This window comes from Centroberyx affinis, unplaced genomic scaffold (genome assembly GCF_046629955.1).
Source record: "Centroberyx affinis isolate AG114_WGS23_722 - 3 ecotype Tasmania unplaced genomic scaffold, CSIRO-AGI_Caff_v1 ptg000749l_1, whole genome shotgun sequence".
Classification (NCBI taxonomy): domain Eukaryota; kingdom Metazoa; phylum Chordata; class Actinopteri; order Beryciformes; family Berycidae; genus Centroberyx; species Centroberyx affinis.
In genome coordinates, this window is record NW_027279362.1 from 1 (window position 1) to 27,618 (window position 27,618).

The window sequence follows — 27,618 nt, forward strand, 5'->3', positions numbered from 1 at the left end:
TTACCATTTATGAATACTTCAGTATTGATTTAATTTCTTAACAGTTACAATACAACATATACATGATTAATTGACTTTTATTTTATAATTAATGATTAAATAATGAACAGTATGTAATTTACTATTAATTAGTAAATAAAGTAGGAAATTAGCTTATCATTACTTAATTGTTACTTAACTATTCATTATAAATTAATAAATAGTAAACAATGATTAAGTCATTAAGTGAATTATTAGTTATTAGTTGTTGTTAGATAGTATCTATCTATCTATCTATCTATCTATAAAATTAGTATATTGGATTAAACATTTTATATTTTATTTATATAGTGATGTACTCTACTTTTAAAGCATTTCTAATAATAACTTTAGATTAAAGAAGATTAATGATTTAATTTTTTTTTACGTTGAACTCAGCTTTTGTAATTGTCTTCATGTGCACACACCTTAAGATGGCAGGTTGCAGTGTTTAGTGTGACCCTCCACAAAGGATGAATATTTCCTGTTTCCTGTTTATCCTCTTTATTTTCTTTTTTCCTCATGATTATTTCTCTCTGTCTCTTTTCTGTCTTTTAGAAAGCAGAGGCGGTGAGGACGACCACATTCACAGGCTGCATGGGGGAGACCTTCCTGGATAGTAAACCTATTGGACTGTGGAACTACAGAGAGAGACAGGGAGACTGCAAGGGATGTGTGGTCAGGTACATAAACACACACACACACACACACACACACACACACACACACACACTTACTGACACACACACTCACAGACTTTTCATATCATACATATTTATTCATTTTCTTCCTTGTCTCAGTCTACTGTTGTTATTTTGAACACTCTGCAAATATGCTGTAAATTCATATATTTACATATTTCTTTACATCCTATGTTATGTTTAATACCCTCATTCGCACTGTTATTATAAGTATTCTATTTCTCTTTGCTGTATCCTATTACTTTTGCTGCTGCAACAACCCACAAGGTTATTAAATATTCACTTCATCTTATTTTAACAGTGATGGAAATGAATTTGAATATGGGCAACATTAATGAACACAAAAGACCAATGCCATCTTGCTGAATGAAAAACACTTCTCAATTCAAAAAACTTTTCATTTACATTTTCTTCTGAATGTGTTTTCTGACACTCAAGAAGCCGATTCGTTCACTGCAACCCAAATGACTGAAACGCACCTAACACACCTAATTTGCATTTTATTCTTTTTTTAAGTGCTCTTAAAAATTCAGTTGACAGTTAGAAGGAGACACAGCTATAGTAAACCAGACTGTCTCTCCTCTCTGTCAGCCCCCAGCGCTCAGACAGCGAGGGGACGGTCCAGCTGGACGGGGAGGGCTACGCCGCGGTGGGACGCCCCACGAGGTGGAACCCCAACATTTCCACCGTCACCTTCAACTTCCGCACCTTCTCCTCCGACGCCCTGCTCATGTACCTGGCTACCGAGGATATGGTACGTACGCATAAACACACACACACACACACATCAACTTTTCACATACATGTACATACAGCAGTAAATGGCACCAGTTTACCGGGTCAACTTTTTAATCCCTCAGAAAAGAACATCAATGAATTACATAAAGTGACAAAGTGACTCAGCTTCCGCCCACCATACACACACACACACACACATACACACACACTGAGAAAATGTGGGATAAAAAGAAAAGTCAATTTATTCTTTCTAGTTAGCATCCTGTACTGAGGAAACATACTGATGAGATGCTCTTCTTTCTCTCTGTAGAAGGACTTCATGGCCCTGGAGCTGTCAGAGGGCAGGGTGAAGGTGAACTTTGACCTCGGGTCCGGAGTCGGCACCGCCACGTCAGCCAGCCGCCACAACGACGGCCGCTGGAAGTCCCTCACCATGGCCCGCAACAAGAAACAAGGTGCACATTACAGTGATGGATGGAAGGAATGAATGGATTTCTAGGTTAATGAACGAATGGAGGGATGAGATTAATGGAGCGGACAGGAGATGATTTGAGAGCAGGGCTAAACTAGAATAGATTAGGTTAAATTAGACTGGACCATATTATAGTAAATTAGAATTGATTAGACCAAATAAGACTAGACTAGACTAGACTAGACTTGATTTGACCAGATTACATGAGACTAGACCAGATCAGACTGTACTAGACTAGACCATATTAGACTAGACTTGATTTGACCAGATTACATGAGACTAGACCAGATCAGACTGTACTAGACTAGACCATATTAGACTAGATTGGATTAGAATGTAGAGTAGATTCAATTAGACTAGACTAGACCAGATAGACTGGAGTATATTACACTAGAATGGATTAGACTAGAGTAGATTATATTAGATTAGACTAGACTAGGTTAGATTACATTAGATTACATTTGTCATTTATTGAATAATAAAATCATTGATTGACTGAATCAGTAAAGACAGCAGTGTACTGCACTGCACTGAGAACACACACACACACACTCACACACAGATAAATACTAGCTCTATCTGCCTGCCTTCATTTATCTCATCTGTTTACAAAGCCACGGTGACTATAGTGGATATCGACAGCGGTGCTGAGGAGAAGATGGTGGCCACATCTCAGGGTTCAGCTACTGGCCTGAACCTCAAGGAAAATCACAAGATCTACTTTGGAGGGCTGCCTACTATTGGAAACTACAGGTACACACACACACACACACACACACACACACACACACACTGTATGTACCAGATGCTGTGATGAAACCTGTACATTTGCAGCATTCATGCACTCACATATACAGCTACACACATTCATTGTAAAGACAGGCTGTATTAACCACCACATGTATTTGAAATATGGTAAATATGAACTATATTGTAATGTCAATCAGTCAGCAATCAGTCTTTCTAATGGCACAAATTCTATTTCCTCATGTAGAACTTCTTGGACGCTTCAGTACTGTAAAATTAGACTGATGAAGCTATTTAGTGATAAAGTTAACCGTTTTTAGTTCTTGGCCACATGTAATCAATCTCATTAATGGTGTTTGTATGGTCCATTTTGCAGCAGGTTGAGTAGATGGGTTAAGGATTGCTAGTTTGATCAGCACTACTTACAGAGCCCAGTACAAAGTGTGAGTGAGTGGTAATGAAAACTTGGCTAGTTTAGATAAGTCACTGTGTTTATGTGTGTTTACATGTCAGTGTACTAATGATGTAATATCATGTTTTGTCTTACAGCATGAAAGCCAGGTAAAGAAAAAGGTTGCCGATAAAATGAATTTTACTGTAAATCACCCTCTGCATGAGGCTAGCCACGCTGATGCTAGAGTCTAGCCCAGTGGGTGTGTGTGTGTGTGTGTGTGTGTGTGTGTGTGTGTGTGTGTGTGTGTACATCTTGGCTGGCCCAGGCAGGCTCAAGCTCTTCCACATGGCAGCTTGAAATCATTGCCTTTATCACTGATTAGTCTGAATTTGATGTTTGTCCACACATCAACATTTAAGGTGGAATTTATGACTTTTATAGAGCAGACAGTAAATGTCAGGTTTTGTTATGTTATGGGTTATGTTACTGTTACTGTCCCGGTCCGTTCTCTTACTGATATTAAAGTAGACAAGGCAGGTTGAGGGAAAGTAGGTACACCCAAAAAAGTAAATTACAACACTTCATCACAAAATAACAAGCATCACAGACTGATGATGATATCGAACAGTGTAAGAGTACCTGAGGGTGGATTTTTCATCTAAATTTCAAAATGCAAATGCGTTCAGTTTAGCCATTCGTCTCGCCTGGCATATTCCACGACCCACTGAATGACTGAAATTGCATCAGAATCAATTCAGCTACTAATGAGCAGGCCAAAACACACTGGGGTCCCTGCGTGTATCCGACACTTAAGGCAAAAACGGACAAACGTCAGATTCAGATTCTTCTTCTTCGTTGATCCCAGCCAGGCTTCACTCTGCTTCTGGATACGTGATGCGCCGGCTTCAATGCTATATCGCCAATTAAAGTAGAAGGAGGGTGGAATTTATTGTGGTGTATTATCTTTTTTTAAATAAGCATTTGAATTTCTTTGTAGGCCAGAGGTGATTCTGAAGCGTTACGCCGGCTGCCTTCGGGACATTGAAGTCTCCAGAACCCCATACAACCTCCTCAGCAGTTCAGATTATACTGGGGTCACTAAAGGATGTAACGTGGAGGTAAGACTGACCATTTATAGTAGAGTGTCTATAATATACATATACTGTATATGTCACACTTAGATAGTAGGGATGGGACCATATGCTTATCTCACGATACAATTCAGTATCAATTTGGTTCATGATTTGATACAGCCACAATACGATGTAATAAATAAAAGTTCAATGACAACAAAGTCTGACTGTGTAGAAGCCGAATAAAATAGTTAATATAACAATTCATTTTTCTGCCCTACGATACATATTGTCACGTTTTTGGTATTGCGATATATTGAATTTCGATATATATTCCCGTCCCTATTAGATAGTAAGATAACACACTCTCTTCTCTCTCCTCTCTTTCCCTCCGTCTCTCTCTCTCCCCCCCTCATTTGCCATTCTCTCTCTGTTTATTTATGCATCGGTTTGCTCAGAAAACCAAACCGGCCTCGTCCAATACATGAAAGAGAAAGAGAGAAAGGGTGAGAGAGAGAGAGAGAGAGAGAGAGAGAGAGAGAGCGAAGGTCAGAAGCACAAAAAACCGCTGGCTTCAAAAACCTGACGTCGTTATTAAAGATTCAACTTATTTTTTCATTTCACGCGTACACACACACACACAGACACACACACACACACACTATGCATCGATACAGCCTTCATACACACACTGTCGACTGTTATATTCACGTCATTCATACGGGTTTCCTTCTCCGTAAACAGAAACACACACACGCTTCTGTTAAATACACAATTTGCTTTTGAAGTTGTACGAGGCATTCACCGCGATGTCTGTTGCATCATTCCCTTACACAAACACACATGCACCCATACACACACACACACACACACACAGTGTATAAAGTGTGTATGAAGGTGCATAAAGGCCCAGGGTTGAGTGTGTGCAGTGGAGGTGGAGTGGAGGTCGTTCTATTCATCTATTCTGTCTTTTCTCATCCTTCACCAACCACTCTGCCATGCTACAAAGACAAGGGTTTCTGTGTGTGTGTGTGTGTGCGTGTGAGTGTGTGTGTTATTTCCACTTTATAATCACAGGTCCTCGTGAAAGGGAGCTTTGTTAGTTATTGTATAGCAGTGTGTGTGTTTCAAGCTGTGTGTCCTTTGTGTGTGTGTAAAACCTTGACTTGATTTGACTATAAACACTGAGTGAATCAAGTCCGGTCTCATATTCTTGATCAACTTTTCCATCTAAATGTGATTCATGAGATCAGCAATTGAGTTTTATGACTAAAAAAAGAATATATTGATTGATAGATTATGAAATACGTGCAAACTACAACGCTTTCTCTCTCTCTCTTTTAGAACCTCTACACAGTCAGTTTCTCTAAGCCGGGTTATATGGAGCTGGCTGGCCTCTCATTGGCTGTCGCCACGGAGATCAGCCTGTCATTCAGCACTCTGGCGGACACTGGGACCATCCTACTGGCAGTGGGCGGGGCTTCACCGAGCAGCCAGCAGGTTTGGGTTCACCTATTGTCGATCAAATCAATTAAACAGTTCTCACAACATTTTAGTTATGATAGTCCATTTGAAAAATCACAAAAAAATCTGGTCTGAATGGTCTACTTGCAAACTAGCTCACCTTAGTTAAAATAACATATCTAATACTGCAATATTACACTCCATCTAGAGCGATAGTAGGCTCCATGCTAACACTTAAGCATGTTTGTTAAGTGATAGTTACATAGTGATTCTGTCAATAACCTATTGAATCTTGAAAGTTGAAATTACATTTACACCTGATATTAAAATGCATCTGCGATACACACTGATTTCTCTTTCCCTCACCAAACACAGATTGCTGCAGATGTCACTTCCTCTTGTAATATTTACAGGATTCCCATTGGTTCTAGATTTATATGAAATTTTGAGAAGTGGATTCCAGACAGGGGAAGTCAGGGAGTTTGGTAAGGAGAGTGAGGGAACATCAGGGGATTTTACAAATAGGTCACTTTACAGGAACACTTTACCAAAATGTACTTTTCCATCTTTTTTCATGCATTGGATTGCATTAGACATTCGTTTTCAGGCATTTTTTTTCCACAGCGCAAACCTGACTGTAATAGAAACAGACTGTTTACCCCTTTAGGAAAACAACACATTTTCTTATGTGGGGTCTGGATGTAAACACTGTTGAAAATGATCATATCCTGTTAATAGTGCACCAAAGTTATGCTGCCTTCAAAACAGAGGCACAGTCAGTGGAGATGGAGAGTTAGTAGAGCCAAAGTCCAAGCCATTCCCATTGATTTACATTCATGATATGACATGGTGATTATTTTCACATTTCTCTGAAACTCTCCACAGACCCAGAACACACACCTGCTCAGCCCCAAGAGAAGACGCAGACAGTCAGGAGAGGTGGGTTAAACACACACACACACACACACACACACACGCACACATTCCCTAAATGAATGAAGTTTTCATAAGTGCATATTAATGAGATTTGAGTTTGTTGGCAACTGGGCTGATTGGATTGTCTTTGATCCAAAACACACACACACAAACACACACACCACACATGCTCATGCTTTTGCACAAATGCAAAAAAGACTCATACACCTGGTGCATGCATGTACACTTTTGCATAATGGCAAACACACATGAACAATTTGCATGTGCATATACATACAAGCACATGTATACAAGACACACACGCACACACATTCTCTCATCCTCTACCTCCCCTCATCTCTCTTTCTATAAGAGTAGCTTCTTGTCTTAGTTGTACACACACACACACACGCACACACACACTCACACCCCTTATCTAAGTGAATGAAGTTTTCATAAGTGCATATTAATGAGATTTGAGTTTGTTGGCAACTGGGCTGATTGGATTGTCTGCTGGGCCAAACACACACACACACACACACACACACACACGCTTGTGCGCACACACACGCACACACACACACACACGCTTTAGGCCCCTATGCTTAAAGTAGGCCTAGCTACTTACTGCCCTCTTTCATTCTAATCATTCATACGTAAATAAATCCATTATCTTATCTCTATCGTCAACATTGTGTGTGTGTGTGTGTGTGTGTGCATGCGTGTGCACATGCGTGTGCGTGTGCATGCCTGTGTGTCTCGGTGGGTCTGTGTGTGCATGAGCTAAGAAAGCCGGTTGCTCACATGAATGCAAAATTGATAGTGTGTATGGTTGTTGATGTATGTGTGTCTTTTATGAGTGTGTCTCTGTGAGCATGCATGTATTGCTGTGTGTGTGTGTGTGTGTGTGTGTGTGTGTGAGAGAGAGGACAGGGGGTTACCTCTAGCTTATCCATCATCACTGGTTGTTGGGCGCATAAATCTATTTTTACTAACTATGCTGGCAGGCAGGGTGTGTGTGTGTGTGTGTGTGTGTGTGTATATGTATGTGCGTGTGTGTGTCTGTGTGTGCGGAGAGAGAGAAAGGTTAAGCGAGGTTAAAAACACCATCAACTCAACTTGGCCCTGACTAATGGATGTTTTAGAGAGGGACAGAGAGACGGAGGGAGAGAAGGGGACAGGAGAGAGAGGATGGAGAGATAGAAGAGAGGGATTTAGAGGTGAAAGGAAGGATAGAGGAGACAGAACAGAGGGGAAAAGAAGAGAAATAATAGGTGGGGATGGAGGGGAACAATGGGGAGAGGAGAGGAGAGGAGGAGGAAAAGAGAGGGACGAAGGTAGAGAGAGTTACATCAGAGGAGAGAATGAAGATAGAGTGGAGAGAAGGAAAGGGCTAGGAGAGAGGAGGAGAGGGAGAAACGAGCAAAAGAGAGGGATGGAGGAGAACAAGGGATGGAGAGATGGAAGAGGAGAGAGTATGGTGAGAGGAGGGGGAGATATGGAGGAGGGAGGGAGAAAAGGTGCAGGCCAGGCTATAGAAAAGAGAGAGAGAAGAGAGGACGAGAGGAGAGGGTAGGTCCACAGGGAGGACAGATGTAGCAACAGATGTAAACAAAGGCAGAGTGGACCAGCCTTTGGAAGAAGATTTTAAAATACACACCACAATTCTCGTTCTTTATCGTGGAGGGATGAGCAGCACTGGAGGCCAGATTACTCAAACAGGCCCAAATGGAAGGATAGCCTACAGCAACAGGAGTGAAGGAACAGCCATGATGTTGAATGTAAGACCTGGGAGAGATAACCCAACCTCGCTGAGCCAACGGCAGCATTAACTGGCTCTGAGTTCGGATTCTCGCATAAGCCGCCAGAAACGGCACTTCAAGTTTCCACTGTTGGCTTAGCTGCAATGCTGGCTATCTTGCCGAGTAAATTGGTAGCTAACTGTAGCGACTTCCTTGTTCTGCCCTTGTGAAATTTGACTAGTTTCAATGATGATAACCCTTTTTCTACCCAACTGTCTCCAGACCTCTGTCGTTTGAGCTGGAGGTGTGGTTACATGAGATTAGCTCTCACCAGTATTTCACCTATGCATAATGTTAGCTAATCTTACCAGTTAGCACTTCATGTTGTTAAACCTGCAGTAAGCGATATCAGACCTTATAACCATCCTGAACCTAATATGTGCTATGTGGAGATTTCATTGAGTCATAATGATATAAACCAGTATCCACACACGCGGGCCAGCTCTCGAATGAAGCTCCTCCTGGTCCGTCCAGTAGCTAATTATTTTTTTTAAACTAGCTTGGCACCTCCCTCGCTGTTTAAAAGCGGCCCTCACCCCCTCCCATTCCTGAAAATGTTCTCGTAATGGCGGAATCAATGAAGAGAGCGAGTAAACTTAGTAAAGTAGTAAACTTTGTGTTGTTTGTGGCACACATAGCCTTCAGCGGGAGAAAGTTCTGGCAAAGTGAGACTGGTAACCGGTGAGACTTCTCCGTAGCTACGGCTAGCTTAGCTATTAGCATTTATGCACGGTGCTGTGCAGTGTTTGTGCTTGGCTGGCCTCCTTAGTACAGTGGCTTTGCTGTGAGCTTGTTTACAAATGTGTTGTGGTTTCTGTCGCCCTCTAGTGGTCAGAAAATTTTGCTTATGCAGGTTGAATATTATAACATTATAATAACTATATAATTTTAGACTTATATCAAACCAACCTCCCCAGTAAGTATATGTCAGTGTTAGATATTAGTGCTGGTAACATCATGAGAGTGGTTTTACCATTACAACCTGGGACCAAAACGGAGACAGGAATGGACCTCAAACCCAGAATACGTATACCCATACATGTTTGAAATGATAAACTTCAAAAGGATTGGAATTGTTGAAGGTAGCAGAGGCAAGTGTGTGTGTGTGAATGTGTGTGTGTGTGTGTGTCTGAATGTGTGTGTCCTGTTCTGTATGTGTAGAGACGCGTAGCATGTATGTAGCGACAGTGTGTGCATGCTGCGTGTTTGGCTTTGTGCTTGTGTTTCTGCGTGTCTGTGTGTGTGTGTGTGTGTGTGTGTGTGGTGAGGCACCTTTGTGTGTGTTGGTGTGCGTCTGTCTTTCGGTGTGTAGATTTATCTGTCTGTATTTGTGCATGTTTGTCTGCATGTCTGCGTATGCCTGCGTGTGTATATGTGTGATGTGAGTCTGTGTGTGTTCGTGCGTGCCTTTGCGTGTGTGTGTGTGTGTGTGTGTGTGTGTGTGTGAGGCGCCGCAGCGAGAGGCATGTTGTAGCTACATCTCAGTTCAATTTGTCCCCGACCTCAAATTGAAATTCCATTTTCAGGTGGTAAATTGTCTCCCACTTCGCCCTCTGGCACACAGTGAATTAAAATTCAAATTAGCCTGACCCTGCACCGCTGCTCTCTAGCACCTCTCTCCCTCTCCCACTCTCTCCCTCTCTCTCTCTTTCTCTCTCTCCCTCTCTCTCTCTCCCTCTTGCTCTCTGCCCTCTCATCTCTTGTTATCCTTTCCTCCTCTCCTCTCCTCTCCTCTCCTCTCCTCTCCCACCTCTTTTATCCACCCTTCCATCCCCCCAATTTCTCTCCGTATACCCCCGCATCTCTCGCCTCTCACCTCTGCTTTCCCCATTTGCTTTAGTCTCCTTCCTCCCCTCCCTCCTTTATGTCTCTTCTCCTCTCCTCTCCTCTCCTCTCCTCTCTTCTCACCTAATCTCCTCTCCATCCGTCTCCTTCCTCTTCCCAACAAGCACTTGACGGATGGCGACGTGCAGGAGGAGGCCGAGCTCAGCATCAAACCAAACGAGCCAAATTAACATTTTTACAATACATTATGGCACAGTAAAAATCCATAATAAACCGGTTTGATATCAGGAAGATATTTATGTCTTGATTTCACAAAATTATGTAGTTGTTTGTTGGGTATAGAGTTGCCATTTTGATTTGAATGCCATGTTTTGGACAGTGTTTTTGTTGTTGCTATATTTATATTTTTATCTGACTCTTGGAAGTGTAGACTCACTGTATCTTCTGTATTTAATCTAATATCCTCTCCTCTCCTCTGACCCTGTCAGTCTGTAATGTTAAATAAATTGGCTTTTTTTGGAGGTCTTGGCATCTGCTGGAAATCAAAGCCTTTCCCGCATCCATCCAGCTGATATTTTCCCTCTCCTTTCCTTTCCTTTGCTTTGCTTTCCCCTGGCCCCTGTGTAACCTAGAGTAGTTTGGAGGTACAGATTTACTCATCTAATAATGTTCATCCCCCCCCCCCCCCCCTCCTGCAGCCCTACCTATCGGTCATGCTGAACAAAGGCTCTCTGGAGGTCTTGATGTTTACCGGCAGCCACAGCCCGCGCCGCGTCATCCGAAGACCCGACCAGGGCATCCTGCACGATGGGAGGGAGCACTCTCTGCGTATAGAGAGGCTGCCTGGCAGGTTGGTGTGTGTGTGTGTGTGTTGGAAAAGGGAGGAGGGGAGTCTGTGGATAGTCGGTGTGTTTGATGGTTGTTTGCGTGCCTGTATTTCTCTGTACAATCTACTCCTTTAATACTCTGTGTGTGTTTTCAGATCCTTTGCAGTGCAAGTAGATGAGGAGGCCAAGAAGGAGGCGGGGCTTCCCAACGACCAGCCAGTGAGCTTGCAGCGTCTCTTCCTCGGTGGTATTCCCGCGGAGGTAGAGCAGACGTCCAACAGGGCCAACGTCCCGTTCCAAGGATGCATATGGAACCTCATGGTCAACTCTGTGTACGTAACGCCTGTTCAATATACAGTCAAGTGAACAGTGAGCTAAAGTTGTCCCTTTTTAAACCACAAGTAGTGTGACAATGAGTCAGCATTGGTCTGTTTACAGCTCAAGTTTTGGAACTGTGAGTTTAACTTGGTCTCTTTACATTGCAAGTATTGTTATAGTAAGGTAAATTGATCTTTCAAAGCGCAAGTATTGGAGCAGCAATCTTAATTTGGTCTTTTTAAAGCATAAGTATTGGAGCAGCGGGCTTAATTCGGGTTTTTTTGGGACCTAAGTGTCTCGCAGCGAGCTGAAATTGGTCTTATTAAAGCGCAAGTATGGGAGCAGTGAGCTTGAGTTGGTCTTTTAAAAGCATTAGTAAGTTGGTCTTTTTAAGGTATTGGTAGTCTCTTTAAAAATATTTATTTACTTAGGTATTGAGATAAAGATAGGGTAAAGATGCAGTTGTCATTTCAAAGTGATGTTTTTAGACTGATCATTAAGATTGGTTTTATTTTAGATCCCATCTCCCACGGGTGTATTTACTTTGCATCTACAAAACTTTTCCCCCTCTTCCTCTCCATGTCTTTACATTGTTTATATGCATATTGTGGCTTCATTGCATCCAAAATCTGTCAAAGTCTAATCACAGTGTGACCCAAACCACTTCTGTTGTTGAAGATCTGATAGCAATGCAAGCAAAATCCAATTTTTGTGCATCACAAATCTGTCACTGTAAAGTGTTGTCATCTGATAAAAAAAAAAAGAAAAAAAATGCCTTGAAAGAAATGTAACTGTAGCCATTGTGTTTTGGGGGTTTTGATTGATCCACAGTGTAATAGGGATCTCACCTCAAAAGATGAATATGGGGCAAAAGAACAGTGTCAGCTTTCGATTATGGATATTTCTTGGCTTCTGTGTTCCGCCATGATAAAACACTGACACCAGCAAAAGTGACCAATTCACTTCCCCAATACTTACACTCCAAAATGTCCACCTTTAACTCTCTGTGTCAATACTTTAAAGAGACCAGCTTAGCTTCAGCTCACTGTCCCAGTGTTTCCCCTGTAGCACTGGTGCTCAGGACTAATTTTGACCTCCTACACTGTAAGGTCAAAGCCTAGTTAATATGTTTGCAGGTGCCAGTGATGATGGTGATGATGATGATGATGATAAAGGCAATGTCTCGCTCAGCAGCAACAGCAGTAATAGAGCTGTCTAACACCATAAACATACTCATAATTCAGAGAGCTCTCTCTCATCCGTGTGTGTGTGTGTGTGTGTCACCCTGTCTCCCTATCACCCTGCTTGTACTTGTGTGTGTGTGGTCTTGCAGTTTTCATAATGACTGATATTTGTTATTTCTCTGCTTAGCTCTTATCTTATTTCAATTTCCTAGCACTTCTCTCTTAAATGATAATTTTATGGCCACAGGGATACCATGGCCTCTGACCTTTGACCTCCCTACTAGTGGCTGCTTGTAATTTAGGTGATCTAGCAATTCCAGCTCATTCCAAGTCACTGTGGGTAAGAGCATCAGCTAAATACTTAAAGTTTAAAATGTAAATCTGTCTCCCATCCCCCCAGTCTCTCAGATTTCTCCCAGCCCGTGTCCTTTGAGAACGCCGAAATCGGCCAGTGCCCCAACCTCGCCCCCCCTCCACCTCCGCCCACTCTGCCAGAGGAAGGGGAGGAGCCTGAGGAGGAGGAGGAGAAGAAGGAGGAGTCCAAGTCGCCCCCTCCCACCCCGGCCCCCGGCACTCCTCCTCCAGAGGTTCCTACTGTAAGTGCCACGAATGAATGGAGACAGACACACGCACATACATAAACATAATAAACAAATAAACATACATAGACATTTTTCACCATTAATAATTCATTTTTCAACATAAAAGTGTATGAAGAATAAAGGCAGCACGTGAATAAATGAGGGATATTCATAAGACACTGGAAGGTGTCTCCTATATAATGGTATCTGTTTTTTTTCTAATGGTACATACGCACACACACACACACACACACAGACACATAAATTAACACACAGCTACAGACAAAAGCACACACACACATACCCCACCATATTCTCTCTTTTCCTCTCTATCTCTGTCATTCACACACACACAAACACACACACCCCTATTTCTGTGTGATAAAGTGCAGCCATGGCCTCGCTGTGTTAGCTTAGCGCTTCATCACACAGCAGTTGTACAGCCCATTAACTCTGCTTTATAGTCCCTTTAGCCTTGAGCCGCAGAGCTCCACCTCTGGCAGCCTGTCATACAGAGCAGAGCCACAGGGCCACGCTGGGCTAGCTCCGCTGGCCCACTGATGCTTTATGAGCCCATAGCCGCCAAAACACTCCAAGCTAGCATGTAGCCGCTAAGCTAAGAGGCTGACAGCCAGTTAGTCATCCACTTCATACCCTGGGCATTTGGATAGGCCAGCTATGCTTTATATATTTAATATATTATGGGCCCTACAGCAGTGATAGGTTATCAGTTACCTGCTAAACTACACCTCTGAAACGCTGTTTATCACGCAGCGCAGAGCCACAGCGCTATGCTAGGTTAGCTACTATAACTCTGTGGCTTGTTGCTTTATGGGATGTTAGTTTGTTTGCTTTATAATATAGACTACAGGCTGTTCGCAGCTATAATTTGAGTTAGCATTTAGACGCTAACATACGTTAATGGCAGGCGTATTTCAGCTCTGCACTAGGCTTGCAAAGGTTCATATCCATGACTTGCTGGAATGTTAGTGTTTTGTGACGCCGCCATATTGGACATCGTTCCATTATAAGCACAGACTATACAACAAGCGAGGGAAGTGTTTTATGATAGCCTATCTACATAACCCGCTAACCCGTCTCTGTATTCCAATGAAAGTCCCTTTTGGTATTTATCTTCAGGGTGGGTGAACAATCCAAAAGTATTTCAACTTCAAGAGATGAAGTACTTTTATCAAGAGATGAAATACTTTTTTCAAGAGATTAAGTAGTTTTTATCAGGCAGGTAAGATAAAGTTAGGTTTCTAAATTGTTGCTACTATGTCACATCTCTCTTTATCAGTGAACAAACGAAATTTCACCCTTCCATCTCGCCATGATTATTACAACCAACAGGCATTATTGGTACTCGGTATGTAAAGTGTGTTATTTATTAAATTTGGGTTGGTAGGCACATTCTCTTACCTAACTCTGAATGTTTCAACAAGTCAAACTGGAAGTGAATATGGCAGCATGGACAGAACTGCAAGTCAAGGATAGGCAGGCCTTTCCATTTAGCTGCCGTCGTTCTTTTAGCATTTAGATGTAAACTTCCACTAATGTCAGGCTGTTAGTCATATTTTGTAGATCCCAGCACTAGGCTAGCTACAGTACAGCATATTTTATCTGCTATATAACATAGGCTACAGGCTGTTCGCAACCAGAGTTCTTTACGTTAGCTTTCAGATGCTAAGCCATGCTGCTGACAGACTGTTTATTGCACCTTATGGATGAACTATAGCTAGCCTAGCTCTGGGGGATCTACAATATATGATTAACAGCATGCCATTAACGCGTACTGACACAGCACTACTCTAGGCTATCTGCACTCAGAAGAAGGAAGGTGTTTGATAGTACCAAATACAGGTGCCAGAGGCGTAGGTGCAAAGGAGTTACAACCAGAAGGTGGGGGGGCACCCAAGTGATGTCACTGGCTTAACTTTTTACTTTTCTCCACATCCAACTCTTCCTGTGGTCACTGTTTTTGTGTTTTAAAGAATCGTGTGATAAAGAAGCATTGCGGTTATAAATATATATTTCATTTTGGTTATCAGACAACAACATAAAAATGACCATGACAGTGATGTTGACGCATTCTTATGACATCAGATTTGCCACGCTACAAGGTAGTAGATGGTTACTACTACTAGCTTTTCCTTTTTTAACGTTTTATAATGCTAAATAATGCTAATGTAAAATGTTGTGGGACACCTTTTTGAACAACCAGTACATCATTTCTTTTTTAAATTAAGCCTCCTCTTTTGAAAGGTTTGTGATGCTGCACTGTGCAACAGTAGTAGTAGTAGTTTAAAGTCACACTGAAATGAAAAATGACCTTTGCCTTTTTAGCTCATACTGTCATACCATACAACTATTTGACAATTTATGTCAAATATTGTAATGCCAATTATTGTGTTTTTATATCTAAATCTCATTGTTTTTGCAAAATCTTTATTGGTGACTTCATCGTGTACGAGGAGGTGACAATAAAAATTCCAACCAATGAAATCATTACAGATTTTGAACAGTCCCGCCCCTCCACCCCTCCCATCAAATGAAACTTCCTTTCTCTCCCTAACTGATGTTACACTTCGGTTTACATTGGTTTACACTTCTGAATGATCCCTCCCTGCTGTATGTCCCGCTCCAACATCCTGTGTCAACGGGAAATACATCACATTAAAAAATGGAAATACTCTCAAAATGCAGTTTCATTGTGACTTTAAGACAAGTTTAATAGACATGCATGTCTTCCCCCACAGCAGTATGTGATAGAGAATGACATATGCCATTATCAGAATGAAGAAAAAGTATTAACAGCTTGAATCAAAGCTGAAAAAAGTCTCAGCATAGGCTTGAATAAAGACACTCCTTGTTGTCCTTGTACATCTACTGTACGTCTGATTCTGCAGCTAGTAGTGAAGTTGAAGTGAATTTAGAAGTTGAAGTGGTTCTATAAAGCACCATTTAAGCCACAATCAACCTCTGGTAAATATTTTCAGGGTTCATTTTCAAGTGTACCGCTTTGCTTTTTCCTCTGCTTATTCTAATTGATGATATCATGACGAGGCTGTGTTCCAACTGTCTCCAATTAGTCTTTTAAATTACAGCTCCCTGATTTTCCTCAGTCATAGTGTAGTTAGACAATAACAAAATATAATATATGGTAAATTCTCAGTTGTAACATGGAAATTTATAATACTGAAAAAAGAGATGTACAAATTAACAAATTCAGTAATCTGACAAGCAGATATTCAGTCAAGGTCAGATGAATGAAAAACCTAGCAAGAAAACCTCTTCTATCAAATATTGTTAAATTTTGTTATTTTTTACTGAGTAATTATGCTTCGATTCAGGAAAACGAGGGAGCTGGAATCCAAAGCATTCTCCTTCACTTCGTTAACCTCTTTGACATTTCACTTTCATGACATCGCCGCCTGCCTGGCGCTGATTGGAGGGCCGTGTGCCCGTCATGAACACTGTAGCCATTCTGATTGGCTGTGTGGCTGTCACTAACCCCCTGCTGCCCACTTCCCCTCCCCAACTGCTGACCTGTAGGAAGCCACGCCCCTTGCCACGCCCCCTCTACCCACCGCTGCAGCCACGCCCGCCGCAACGCAGGAGCCCACCACTCACACGGTATATACACACACACACACACACACACACACACACAGGTTAACACACACTTGTGACACACTCCGGGAGTATGAAGGAGTATGAGTTCATGAACAATCAACCCACTTTCACTTGAGCCTTAATTTTCCATTCACTCTCCATTCACTTGTGTGTCTTTTGATGATCTGATCTAAGAACATTATACTTCTAACACCTTGAAACTCTGACAAGATTTTCATGAACTCATCTTAAAATATTTTAAGCAAGCAATTTTGGAACACAAGGTAAGGTACTGTCCTCCATTTTACATGTATTTTTTATTTTTATTTTAACCTGTATTCATTCATCATTCATGCAGTTCCACGCATAAACCATATGGAGCTGCCCAGTACAACCACAGTCTACTCTATTTCTACTGGAGCTGTAATAGTTTCCATCCAAAAACCAGTCCCTAAACCGAGATCGAAGCCCTATTAATCAATTTAGTGACCATTGACATTAAAATAAGCAGCCATTTTTACGATCCTGGAATGGTTTCTGTGTTAAGCAGTAAAACATTTGTGGCTAATGTTAATTACCACCAGAGGCCACAACAATAGGACTTCTGAAACCTACAATAAGCAGAGCAGGCACTTCTGATCTCTGTAAAGAGACTGGTAGTAACGCTAACGAGTGCTACACACACACACACACACACACACTCACACACGCACCAGCATATACAAAGACCCGACTGAATGACTTCAGATTCTATTGGTGTGACCTCCAACCAAAGGCAAGCCACTCTGAATGGGAGACCGTCTTCCTATTGTTAGCTTAATGGAAAGACGGTGGAGAGGATGAGAGGGAGAGAGAGAGAGAGAGGGAGGGAGGGAAGAAGAGGAGGATGAAAGAGGGAGAAGGAAGAAAGAAGATGAGAGAGAGAGAGATGTGAGGGGAGAGAGATGAGAGAGCGAGGGGAGAGGACGGGGGAAAGTCTTTCTGAACAGAGCGACGCCCGGCCTATTGTTGGCTTAATGGAACGAGGGAGGAGAGGAAGAGGGAGAAGCAGGAGAGGAAAGGGGAGAGTTTCTGAACGAGTGACGTCTCCCTTTTGTTAGCCCACGAGGGGGGGAGAATGGGAAGGAGAAAGAAAGGGGAGGTGGAGGAGGAGCGGATATGAGGACAGAGCGTGATAAGAGGTGAGTGTCAGCTGTAACAAAGCAAGGTCACGGCGTGGGGAATGTCTTCACTTGAAAGTGAACAAGAGAGAAGAGGAGATTAAGACACACACACACACACACAGACACACACACACACACACACACACACACACAGGCTCTCTAACTTTCTCTGTCACACACACTGAAAGCATGGCAGAGCAGTCTTGTTACTTAATAGGAGATGAATTCAAGAGGAGAAGGACCTGAAAGGAGACAGGAGAAGAGAGGAGAGGGGGAGGCGATGGGAGGAAAGGAGGAGGAGGAGGAAGAAGAGAAGAAGAAAAGAATAAGTATCAGAGGACGAGACGTAGGGAGGAGAATAAGAGTAGGTGGGAGGAGAGGGTAGAGGGGAAGAAAGGAAAGTAGAGGAGATTGGAGGAGAGGAGAAGAGAGGAAGTGGGGAGGAGGAGGATGGGAAAGGAGACAGGAGATGGGAGGATGAAGGGGGGAGGAGTGGGGAGGATAGTGAAGAAGAGAGGATGGAATGAGGATAGGTGAAGAGAGGAGAAGAGGAGGAGCAAGGGAGGGGAGAGAAAATGAAAATATGGGAGGAGAGGAGATGAGGTTGGAGGAGAGGAAGGAGGATAGAGGAGAAAGGAGACAAAGGGAAAGTAGAGGAGAGGAGGAGGACACAAAAGGAGAGAGGAGAAGAGAGAAAAGGAGAGGATATTGGAGGAGAGAACAGGTGAAGAGAGAAGGGGAGGAGGAGAGGAGAAGAAAGGAAAGGAGAGGAGAGGAGAGGGGGGCAGAAAATGAGATGGGAGGAAGGGGGAGATAAAGGAGAAGAAAGGAAAGCAGAGGAGATGGGACTTGGGAGAGGAGGAGAGATGAAAGGAGAGACGCAGCAGAGAAGAGGAGGAGGAACAGGAAGGGGTCAGGAGAGGAGAAGAACTGAAACTAGAGAAGATGGGTGGAGAGGAAGATGGAGAGGGAAGGAGACAGGAGAAGGGATGAGGAAGGGGGAATAGAGGAGAAGAAAGGAAAGTAGAGGACATGGGAGGAGAGGAGGGGATAGGCAAGGAAGAAGAGGAGATGAAAGGAGGTAGGAGAAGAGAGGAGATGGGGAGAGGAAAGAAGGAGATGAGAATAAACAGGTGAGAAGGAGAGGAAGTGGTGAGAGAAGTGGAGAGGAGAAGAAAGAAAAGCAGGGGGACTTGGCAGGAGAGGAGGAAAGGAGAGAATAGACGAGAGAAGAAGCGAGTGGGAGATGGGAGGAGAAGAGAGAAGAGGAAAGGATGGAGAAGAGAAAGAGAGATAGGTGGGGAGAAGAGCAGAGGAGGGGAAAGGGGAGAAGAGGAGGGGAAAGGGGAGAAGAGAGAAAATGAGAGGAGTAAAGAAGAGCGGAGCAGAGGAAAATGTGTAGTTAAATAAGTGGCTTCATGACTGTTACAACACTGACACCTTCTGGCCACTGGCTGAACTACATTCATAATAATGTGATACTTTTCTGATCAAAGTGGGGAAAGTCTTTTCATTAATCATCTATGGCAGTAACTGATTACACTATTTGAGAGGGAGCCAATTAAAAACAAAGAGGCAGTGATGAAATATGGTTGTAGTCAAAGACTTTATCACCGTACATGCTGTAACTTACTGGGATCATTGCACCTTTTCTCAAATATTTAGCATTCTAATCTTACAGAACTTTATAACCACTTCACCTTAGAAATGAGCTTCAGTTTGAACTTGCAAAGAGATGTCAGATTCATGAAACTCAGTGAAGGGAGGAGAGGAGGCATGTAGGAGGGAGAGGGAGAAAGGAAATAAATAGAGCAGAGGAGGAGAAAGAAGAGGAGAAATAGGAGATAAAGAGGGAGAAGAGAGGAGAGAGGCTCTATTACAACTCTGACATCTTCTGGTCATAGGTGCAACTGCACTCTGTAGGGAAGTAGTACATGACAATGAAGTGATATTTACATACAGTATGTGTATTACATTTTAGAAAATCTATCTGGATCTTATCTTCTATGTCATCTTAAGATTACTTACGTGACCTTTATAAAACTCCATTCACCTGCTTTATATAAAAGACTACGACCGTTTGATTGTCGCGTGCTGTGTCCAGTCCTTAAGGTTAAACCCTATCCGTTTGATTGACATGTGTCTCGTCCAATCCCTAGGATTCGTGTGGCTCGGCCGCGGCCCCAGCGGTGCTGGAGAAGGCCTATCAGTTTGGACTGACCAGGAACAGCCACATGAGCTTCGCCTTCGACGACACCAAAGTCAGAGAAAGGTACGGATTCACAAGAAGTCACTCGCTGCTCTTCAGTGTGATACCCACAATGTAATGCAGTTACATTTTAGGCATTAAGGTGATGCTCTTATCCAGGGAAACTTACAGTGAGGGTGCAGATAGTGGAGCATCTTACTGACCAGAAACGTAAATGTCCTCCAAATCACTGGAAAGACACATATTCCATATTGTGTTAAATACAGGTCATTAAAGTGATGGGAACATATGGATGGGAAAATATTTTTGTCTGTTTTATATCGTTATTAAAGTGAAAAGAGATGTTCAGGAATTCAAATCAACAACAAAAATCCCTCATGCAGAATCAATGACATCCAAGGCCACATGTTATTATTATTAGTGATTACTGCCGTTGGCTTGCCACTGTATTTATAATTAAGGACCTTGTGTGTGGGTGTGTGTGTGTGTCTGTCTGTCTCAGGCTAATATTGGAGTTTGAGCTGAGAACTAAGGAGGTGTCTGGGCTGGTTCTCTACATGGCAAGAATCAACCACGCTGACTTTGTTACCATACAGGTATCAGTTTCTCTCTTTCTGTGAGGTTTTTTTTTTTCTCTCTGTGTTTTTTCCCTTGACTCTATCTATAACAAACATCACCACTATACCTGGCAATCAACTCTCATCCAGGTTTACAGTACTGGCAATTACACTAATGTCTCAAATTTAAGGTGTTTTTTGTTCCTGAAAAACAACAAAATATGTAACAGAAGACCAGGCAAAGATGGTGCATTTATCGTCAGAATACAGGAAAAGTTACCTTCAACAAGAAGAGACAGAAAATGTGGATTTTAACATTGGGGAGTTATAACAGTGGGGAGTCTCATTCGGTGTCTGCCTTCCCCTCTGTTCCCCTCTGTGCAGAAGCTCTTCTTGTTCTCTCCCTGTTTCTCTCTCTCTCAGTCGATCTCTCTTGTACTCTCAGTTCCATCGAGATCCAACAGGGCCATGTGCCTTGGTTCTGATCTGGCTGAAGGTGATGTTAAGCATGTCTCCTTGTCTTCCTCTCTCCATCCCTCCACCCCGCTCCCTCTGTTTCTCCCCCTAGATAAAGGAAGGCCAGGTGTGTCTGGGTTATGATCTGGGCCATGGAAACACGTCCGGCTGCGTTCCCTTCTCCATCAACGACGGGAACTGGCACAAGGTGGGACAGCGCTCACTCATTCATTCATTCACTCATTCATTCACTCATTCATTCACTCATTCATTCACTGTAGGCTTGTAGATTAAACGATTCTGTCACATCTATTTGGTTCTGGTAGTTTAAGACGAGGGGCCAGTTTCCTTAATTTCCTAAGAAATGCCTGAATTTCAAAGATGCTGCAACAAATCTTTGAAGTGAGCGTATATTGGAAACTGAAGAAGATGAAGCTGTAGAAAACATCCTCTGTTTCAACTGTGCTTAAGTTTGAAAACCACTGATCTATGAGTTTCTTTCTCTTTGCTCTTGTGCATGAATATTGCATGAGACCAGGTGTTTATTTGAGGTTTTACAGTACTAATGAGGTATTGATGTTTTTAGAGTTTTTACTGACTGGGTTTCTATTGCGTTTGTTTAAGCTACTTCTGAGTTTGGAAGTCAGATAATAACAAAATGTACCCGGGAACAAAAGTAGTTTATTGGTGGCTGTTGTTTTATTTTGTAAATCAAGTGGCACAGAGCTAGTTTGTGTTACAGCAGCAGATATTTTAACGATATTATTAGCCAAACGTTGCTGTATACATCATTTTCACCATCAGTTTTTGACATGGCTTCCATTCTCTGCCCCCTAAACGTCACATCTCAGCAACTCAGGTATCATAGAAAATCCCGACTTTCCCAGTGGAATTCACCACTTTGTTTATTGTTCCTGGGCGCTCAAATCCTAATTCCGATATTACAACAGCACCTGAAGGCAGCATTTGTCTCGGTTTATGTACATATAACACATTACAAGTAGAGGCTGACGATACTGTCAAGTGATTGTACTTCTCTCTCCATTCCCATCTTTATCCCTATTTTCCTCTCTTTCTCTCGTCTTTCCCTCTCAAACTCTATTCAACATCTTTCTCCTCTTTCTCCTCCATCCTCTCTCTCTCCCTCTTTCCTCTCAGATCCGGATGAGTCGTAACAAGCAGAGAGGTCTGCTGATGGTTGATGGACGCTACAGTAAACAGATGATTAGTCCTAAGAAGGTAAATTAAAATCTCTTTCCTCTACATCTTTTTTTTCTCTCATGGTATGCATCCATGTTTTTCCCCCATATGAATGGGTGTCTTTATACCTGTTACTATCTCCTCTCCTCTCCAGGCTGACTTGCTGGATGTGGTGGGAGCGCTGTACGTTGGTGGATTACCCCAAAACTATACCACCAAGAGGATAGGACCGGTAAACACACACACACACACTCATATTTCTCAATTCAGTTCAACAATAACAAGCAAAAAGAACAGATTGCCAATCCATGGTTACTCTTCAATCAGTACTGTAGCACATTTAATGTATGACAACAATCAACACATTTTGCTGCGAAAACTACAGACATAGGGAACTTTTTGGGGACTGGGGAGATTGTTGAACTTATCTATCTCTCTGTCTCTCTCTCTCTCTTTCTCTCTCTCTCCAGATTCTTTACAGTATCAATGGGTGTATCCGCAACTTAAAGATGGTGGGAGGTCCTGTGAGCACTAAGGCAGGCTCTACAGGTATTGTATTTGTACTGTACTTATTTGGATATATGTCACATTTTTCCAACTATCATTAATTGGGTGTGCATTAGAATACGTGTGTGTGTTGCTTAAGCATTGGCTGTTATGAGAGCTAAAACTTACATTTCAAAGTTGTCAATTTGTCTTCTGTTTGTCTCTTGCAGAAGTACAGTGTTATAGCTATAGAAGGGGTTTTGATTTCTGTCCTCGATCGATTTCTCTCTCTGTCGCTCTCCCTAGGTCGCTCTGAGGCCGTCATCGAGGACTTTAACCTGGACATGGCTGTGCCTACCTCCAGTCACATGGTAGGAAGATGCTTCGTCGCCACGGAGACGGGAACCTATTTCGCCGGCACCGGCTTCCTCAAAGCAGGTGAGATGAGATACACGGAGAGACGAGGCCGGGCGGGCTACATCTCATCCAAACCACGTGCTTGTAGATTGTCCGTGTAGCTGGTAGGGATTCAGTGTCTCACCTCTGGACTGAAGATGATGCAGAATTGTATATTTCTATCGTGAAAAATGTTACTATTCTCATTTGTTTGGATGGTTGATGACATTGCAGTAGGGATTTATTTAAGGTAAAATGGCAACAGAGAACACAGATAGGCAGAAAGTCTGTTGGTGGGTACATGATACAGAGATATGTAGAGTGACAGAGTGTACAGCTTAATATAGCAAATGTTAAAATGTTATGTTTCTTGGTGGGATTGTTCTTCCTGTGAGAAATCAGCTGAATCATGTTGATGTTTGTTAGCTCTACAGTTGTTCTAATTTTCACATTTTTTCCAATTGCGGAAATGGTGGCTAGCTTGTGATTCTGAATTCACTGAGATCCCAAAAGCTCCCATTGCTTCCTGACAGAGTGTTCAATAAAGTTGTATTGTAAATATGATAGAAAACTAATCTAAGTGTCTCTCTCTCTAGTTGCTTCCTACAGAGTGGGTCTAGATGTGTCGATAGAGTTGGAGTTCAGAACCAGCAGAACCAATGGAGTGCTTTTGGCCGTCAGCAACCAAGTTAACGACGGACTGGGACTGGAGATCAACCAGGGCAAGGTACATACACGCCCAGAAACACACACACACACACACAGAGTCCAGAATTCAGTGGAGTGATAGATTTTTGTCTCCTCCCATTAGCTACAATTTCATGTTGAAAAAGTAAAATTAAGTAAATTTACTTCCCTTTATTTCCCTTATTTCCCTTATTTTCTTGCTTTAACATTCCTTTCACTCCACCCCCCCTCCCATCCACCCCAGCTCCTGTTCCACGTCGACAACGGCGCCGGGCGAATCACGGCGGAGCACCAGCCCGAGGGGGAGGGCTTCTGCGACGGCCAGTGGCACTCTCTCACCGCCCACAAGCTGCGCCACCGGGTGGAGCTGCTGGTCGACGGGAAGAAGAGCCAAGCGGAGAGTCCCAACGCCCGCTCCAACACCTGCGACACCAACGACCCCATCTACGTCGGAGGACATCCCGGTACGGGCCTCTTCTGACTGGGCTTGGGCCGATATTCCATAATATCAAATATCACAATGTTTTCTCTTTCTCTCTCTCTCCCCAGACGGAGTTCGTCAGGTAGCTCTCTCCACCAGCGCTTCCTTCAGAGGCTGCATGCGGAACCTGAAGATCACCAAGGCCTCTAAGACCATGGAGGTGCAGTTCAACAAGGCTCTGGAGATTAAAGGAGTCCAGCCGCTCTCCTGCCCCGCTGCAGCTGCCTAACTTAATACCCTCCCCCACCCCACTTCCTACTCTGTCCTTATATCTCCCTGTGGAGTATGGCTGCAATTCACAGTCGGCCAGGATTCCTGCACAGGCCTGGAAAATATAAGAAAAATTATTTTGGCAATTTCCCTGGCCTTTAAAGCTGCACTAGGCAAGATTTTTATGTAAAAAAAAATAAAAAATAAGCCGGTCTTATCAGCCTAACTCACAAAGTGGGGCTGGACGCTGTGGATTCATCCTATTTGGCCAAATGAAATTTTGCTGTCGGGTTTGGTCGCTGGCAGGAAACCTCTTACCTCCACCTCCACCGGACGCTAAGAAGAGTTTACACATTATCTCTCGCTGCCATTTGGGGCCGCCAATGGGCGAAGTTGCGTGGTGCAGTTTTAAAAGTGGGAAAATAAAAAAAAAACATTGGAAAGTTTGGAAAAAAAAAAGTCTTGGAATTCACTCTCACACTGTCAGTTGCTAGCGGCTGACGAAGACTGTGTGTCAATAAATAAATGTAATGTCTACAAACCGAAGTCTTGAAAAGTATTTTGAAATGCAAAATTTATAGGAACCCTAGTTTGTCCAGCAAGTCACATGCAAAGGAAAAAGTGAGGATGTTTGTATTGAGACCTGCGCTGTGCTTAAAGGTGCTTACAATAATACTCAACTCGGGGAACACGTTCAAGCTAATTATTCATCGCTATATGTGTGATTATGTGAATCAGCTTTTTTCTCAGTGAAGTGCCTCTTGAAGTGAAACAACAGGGTAAATAGGATTGTGCAGCTTTACTATTAAACCCGTGTTACACAAACTTATTGCAGCCTAACTCAAAATTATACTTTATATCTGTGCTGTGATTTTTTCTACATGAGTGATATTTCATCAGGGTCCTTCATAAACCTTGTTCCCTTTAAATGAGTTGAGAAAGGCTGCTTGATTTATCCATTAATGCATTTCTTAACATTTCACAGTGTGTTATCAGCCGATTGGTTTGGTCATTAAGGCCAAATTCCCCACAAGCTGGAGCTCATGTTAGCGGGCAATAACTGCGAGAAAAAAAATTGAAGATGGCAAAATCGGAGGCACAAGGTTTGTGCAGGACACTTAGCGGCATCCTGTGCTCTGCATGGTGTGGTTGAAGACATGTAATCAGCAGTTTCTGCAAATATATTTCTGTTGGCATCAAACGGATTGTCCTGCCTTTGCTTTAGCAGCAGAATGTGATGATGAGACAAATTCCCTTGACATTTTGAATTTTAGCCATTCGTTTTTCTTCACAGCTGCCATATTGCCCTTAAGGAAGACACTAAAACCCTCAAGCTCCGGCAGCACCTGCTCTGCTGATACTGTGCTGTCACCGGTGTAAAACATTGTGTGTGTAATAGGTTGGAAATCGGCTAAATGAACAGTTTATACTACAGTTTATAATGCATATTACTTAGCTATATACCTGTGTGTGTGTGTGTGTGTGTGTGTGTTTACATAGAAAAGAACAGGAGGCATACTTGATGGTAGGATGGAAGGAAACATGGATGAAGGGAAAGAAAGGAAGGAGGGATGAAAGGAAGGAAAGAAAGAGGGACTGAAGGATGGAAGGAAACAAGGCTGCAACAAAGAGGAATGAAAGTGGGAGGAAGGACTGAAGAATACAATCTCTTTACAACTCTAAACAGGTTAGGACACATCTTGAATTCTCCTGTAGTCTCATATAAGTTCTGTAGATCCCAAACTTTTGTAATATCAAGGGCCAACAAGTAAATCTGCATTAGACCATGGATTCCCATTTGATTTAGTCATAAAATAACCACATCTGGGTAGATTTTTGCTGTTAGACTTGGTACAGAATTGTACCAACTGTTCTTCCAATGGTTTTATTTCCCAAAACCCCCAAATAGGCTCTCATCAGGCCATGGAGCCCCTTTTGAAAGGATTTAGTCTCTTGAAGTTACTCCCATATGGGAAGATTTTAGCTGTTGGTTTAATTGTGTAATTGTAGTGGTGAGAGTGAAACCTATGATTAGTCATTCTTATACATTCTCTATTGGGATGACTTCTACTGGATGAAATTATACTCAAATATTCTGTTCCTCATTTTGCTGGGGACCCCCTGGAATCCCCTCAAGGACCCCTGGGGATCCCTGGACCTCACTTTGAAAACCAATGTACTGTACTGTACCTTGGGGAAGTAGTGCATCCTAACACATTTTAAATGACATGACAGAAGTCATTTAGTCTCATATTAAACCAAACGGGTGACAAATTCTGCCAAATCTACTGAGATGTGATTCCTTTATGACAAAATCTTATTAAATGGGGATCCATCATCTAATGCAGATCTATTTGTTGGTCCTTGATTTAATTCAACTTTTTTCCAGGGCAGTTTCACTTGTACCAAGAATTTTCTAGAAGTAAATGACAGAGTAAGGAAAATCACTCCACTAGTATCAAGCAAATCCTGGAATCAAGTTGATTTGCATTGGAAACAAGTGGAATTATCTCATCCCATAGGAAAAATAAAATACTAATCCTGAGCACTAGATTAAATGACATGTTAAGATTGTTTTTTTGTTATAATGGGAACAGTGAGACCTGTGATCAGAACAGTAAACCTCATACATTCTTTCACTGTAGTATCTTCTAAGGAGTATAGTAAACATGAAATTAACCTATTCCTCATTTTGCTGGGGACACCCTCAAGGACCCTTTGTGAAATATACCAAATATAACAGTAAATCAGATTTGCTCTCTGGTCCTCCAAGTGTACATTCGGAGCTAATGGAGAGATCAGCTTCCATTTCCACTTGAAGCTGTGACCTGGCCACTAGATGGCAGTATACCCCCATAGAAGTCAATTGGTACATAAATCAAACTGATGTCCACTTGCAACAGATTTAATATCCCTTTGTGAAGATGTTCAACAGCACTTACATCTCAAAAACACTAGAGGGCAGCATCTGACTGAAAAGAAACATGATGTAGCTGTTCAATAGAACTGTAATCAAAATACATCAGTGATCATTCTTTGCAAAGAGTCACTCACCGGACACTCCTCACAATGAGAAATTGACTTGATTGAAATGAAATAATGGGCCAAATCCCTCTCTTTATTGTGCATTCCCGCTTTA

At 42.5% G+C, this 27,618-nt stretch overlaps 1 protein-coding gene across 1 annotated transcript; it reads left to right on the plus strand.

Annotated features, from left to right (window-relative positions):
• Window positions 1-576: 576 nt before the first annotated feature.
• Window positions 577-25,644, plus strand: LOC139644521 (laminin subunit alpha-2-like; the record flags this gene model as incomplete). Its single annotated transcript, XM_071519898.1, has 21 exons — window positions 577-701; window positions 1,311-1,473; window positions 1,768-1,912; window positions 2,544-2,682; window positions 4,068-4,188; window positions 5,488-5,643; window positions 6,493-6,546; window positions 10,808-10,959; window positions 11,092-11,268; window positions 12,839-13,034; window positions 16,575-16,655; window positions 19,957-20,069; window positions 20,509-20,602; window positions 21,132-21,227; window positions 22,178-22,258; window positions 22,374-22,451; window positions 22,690-22,768; window positions 23,012-23,143; window positions 23,698-23,828; window positions 24,033-24,252; window positions 24,338-25,644. Coding segments are annotated over 21 exons (2,694 nt in total), but the record flags the coding sequence as incomplete, so codon positions are not given.
• Window positions 25,645-27,618: the final 1,974 nt, after the last annotated feature.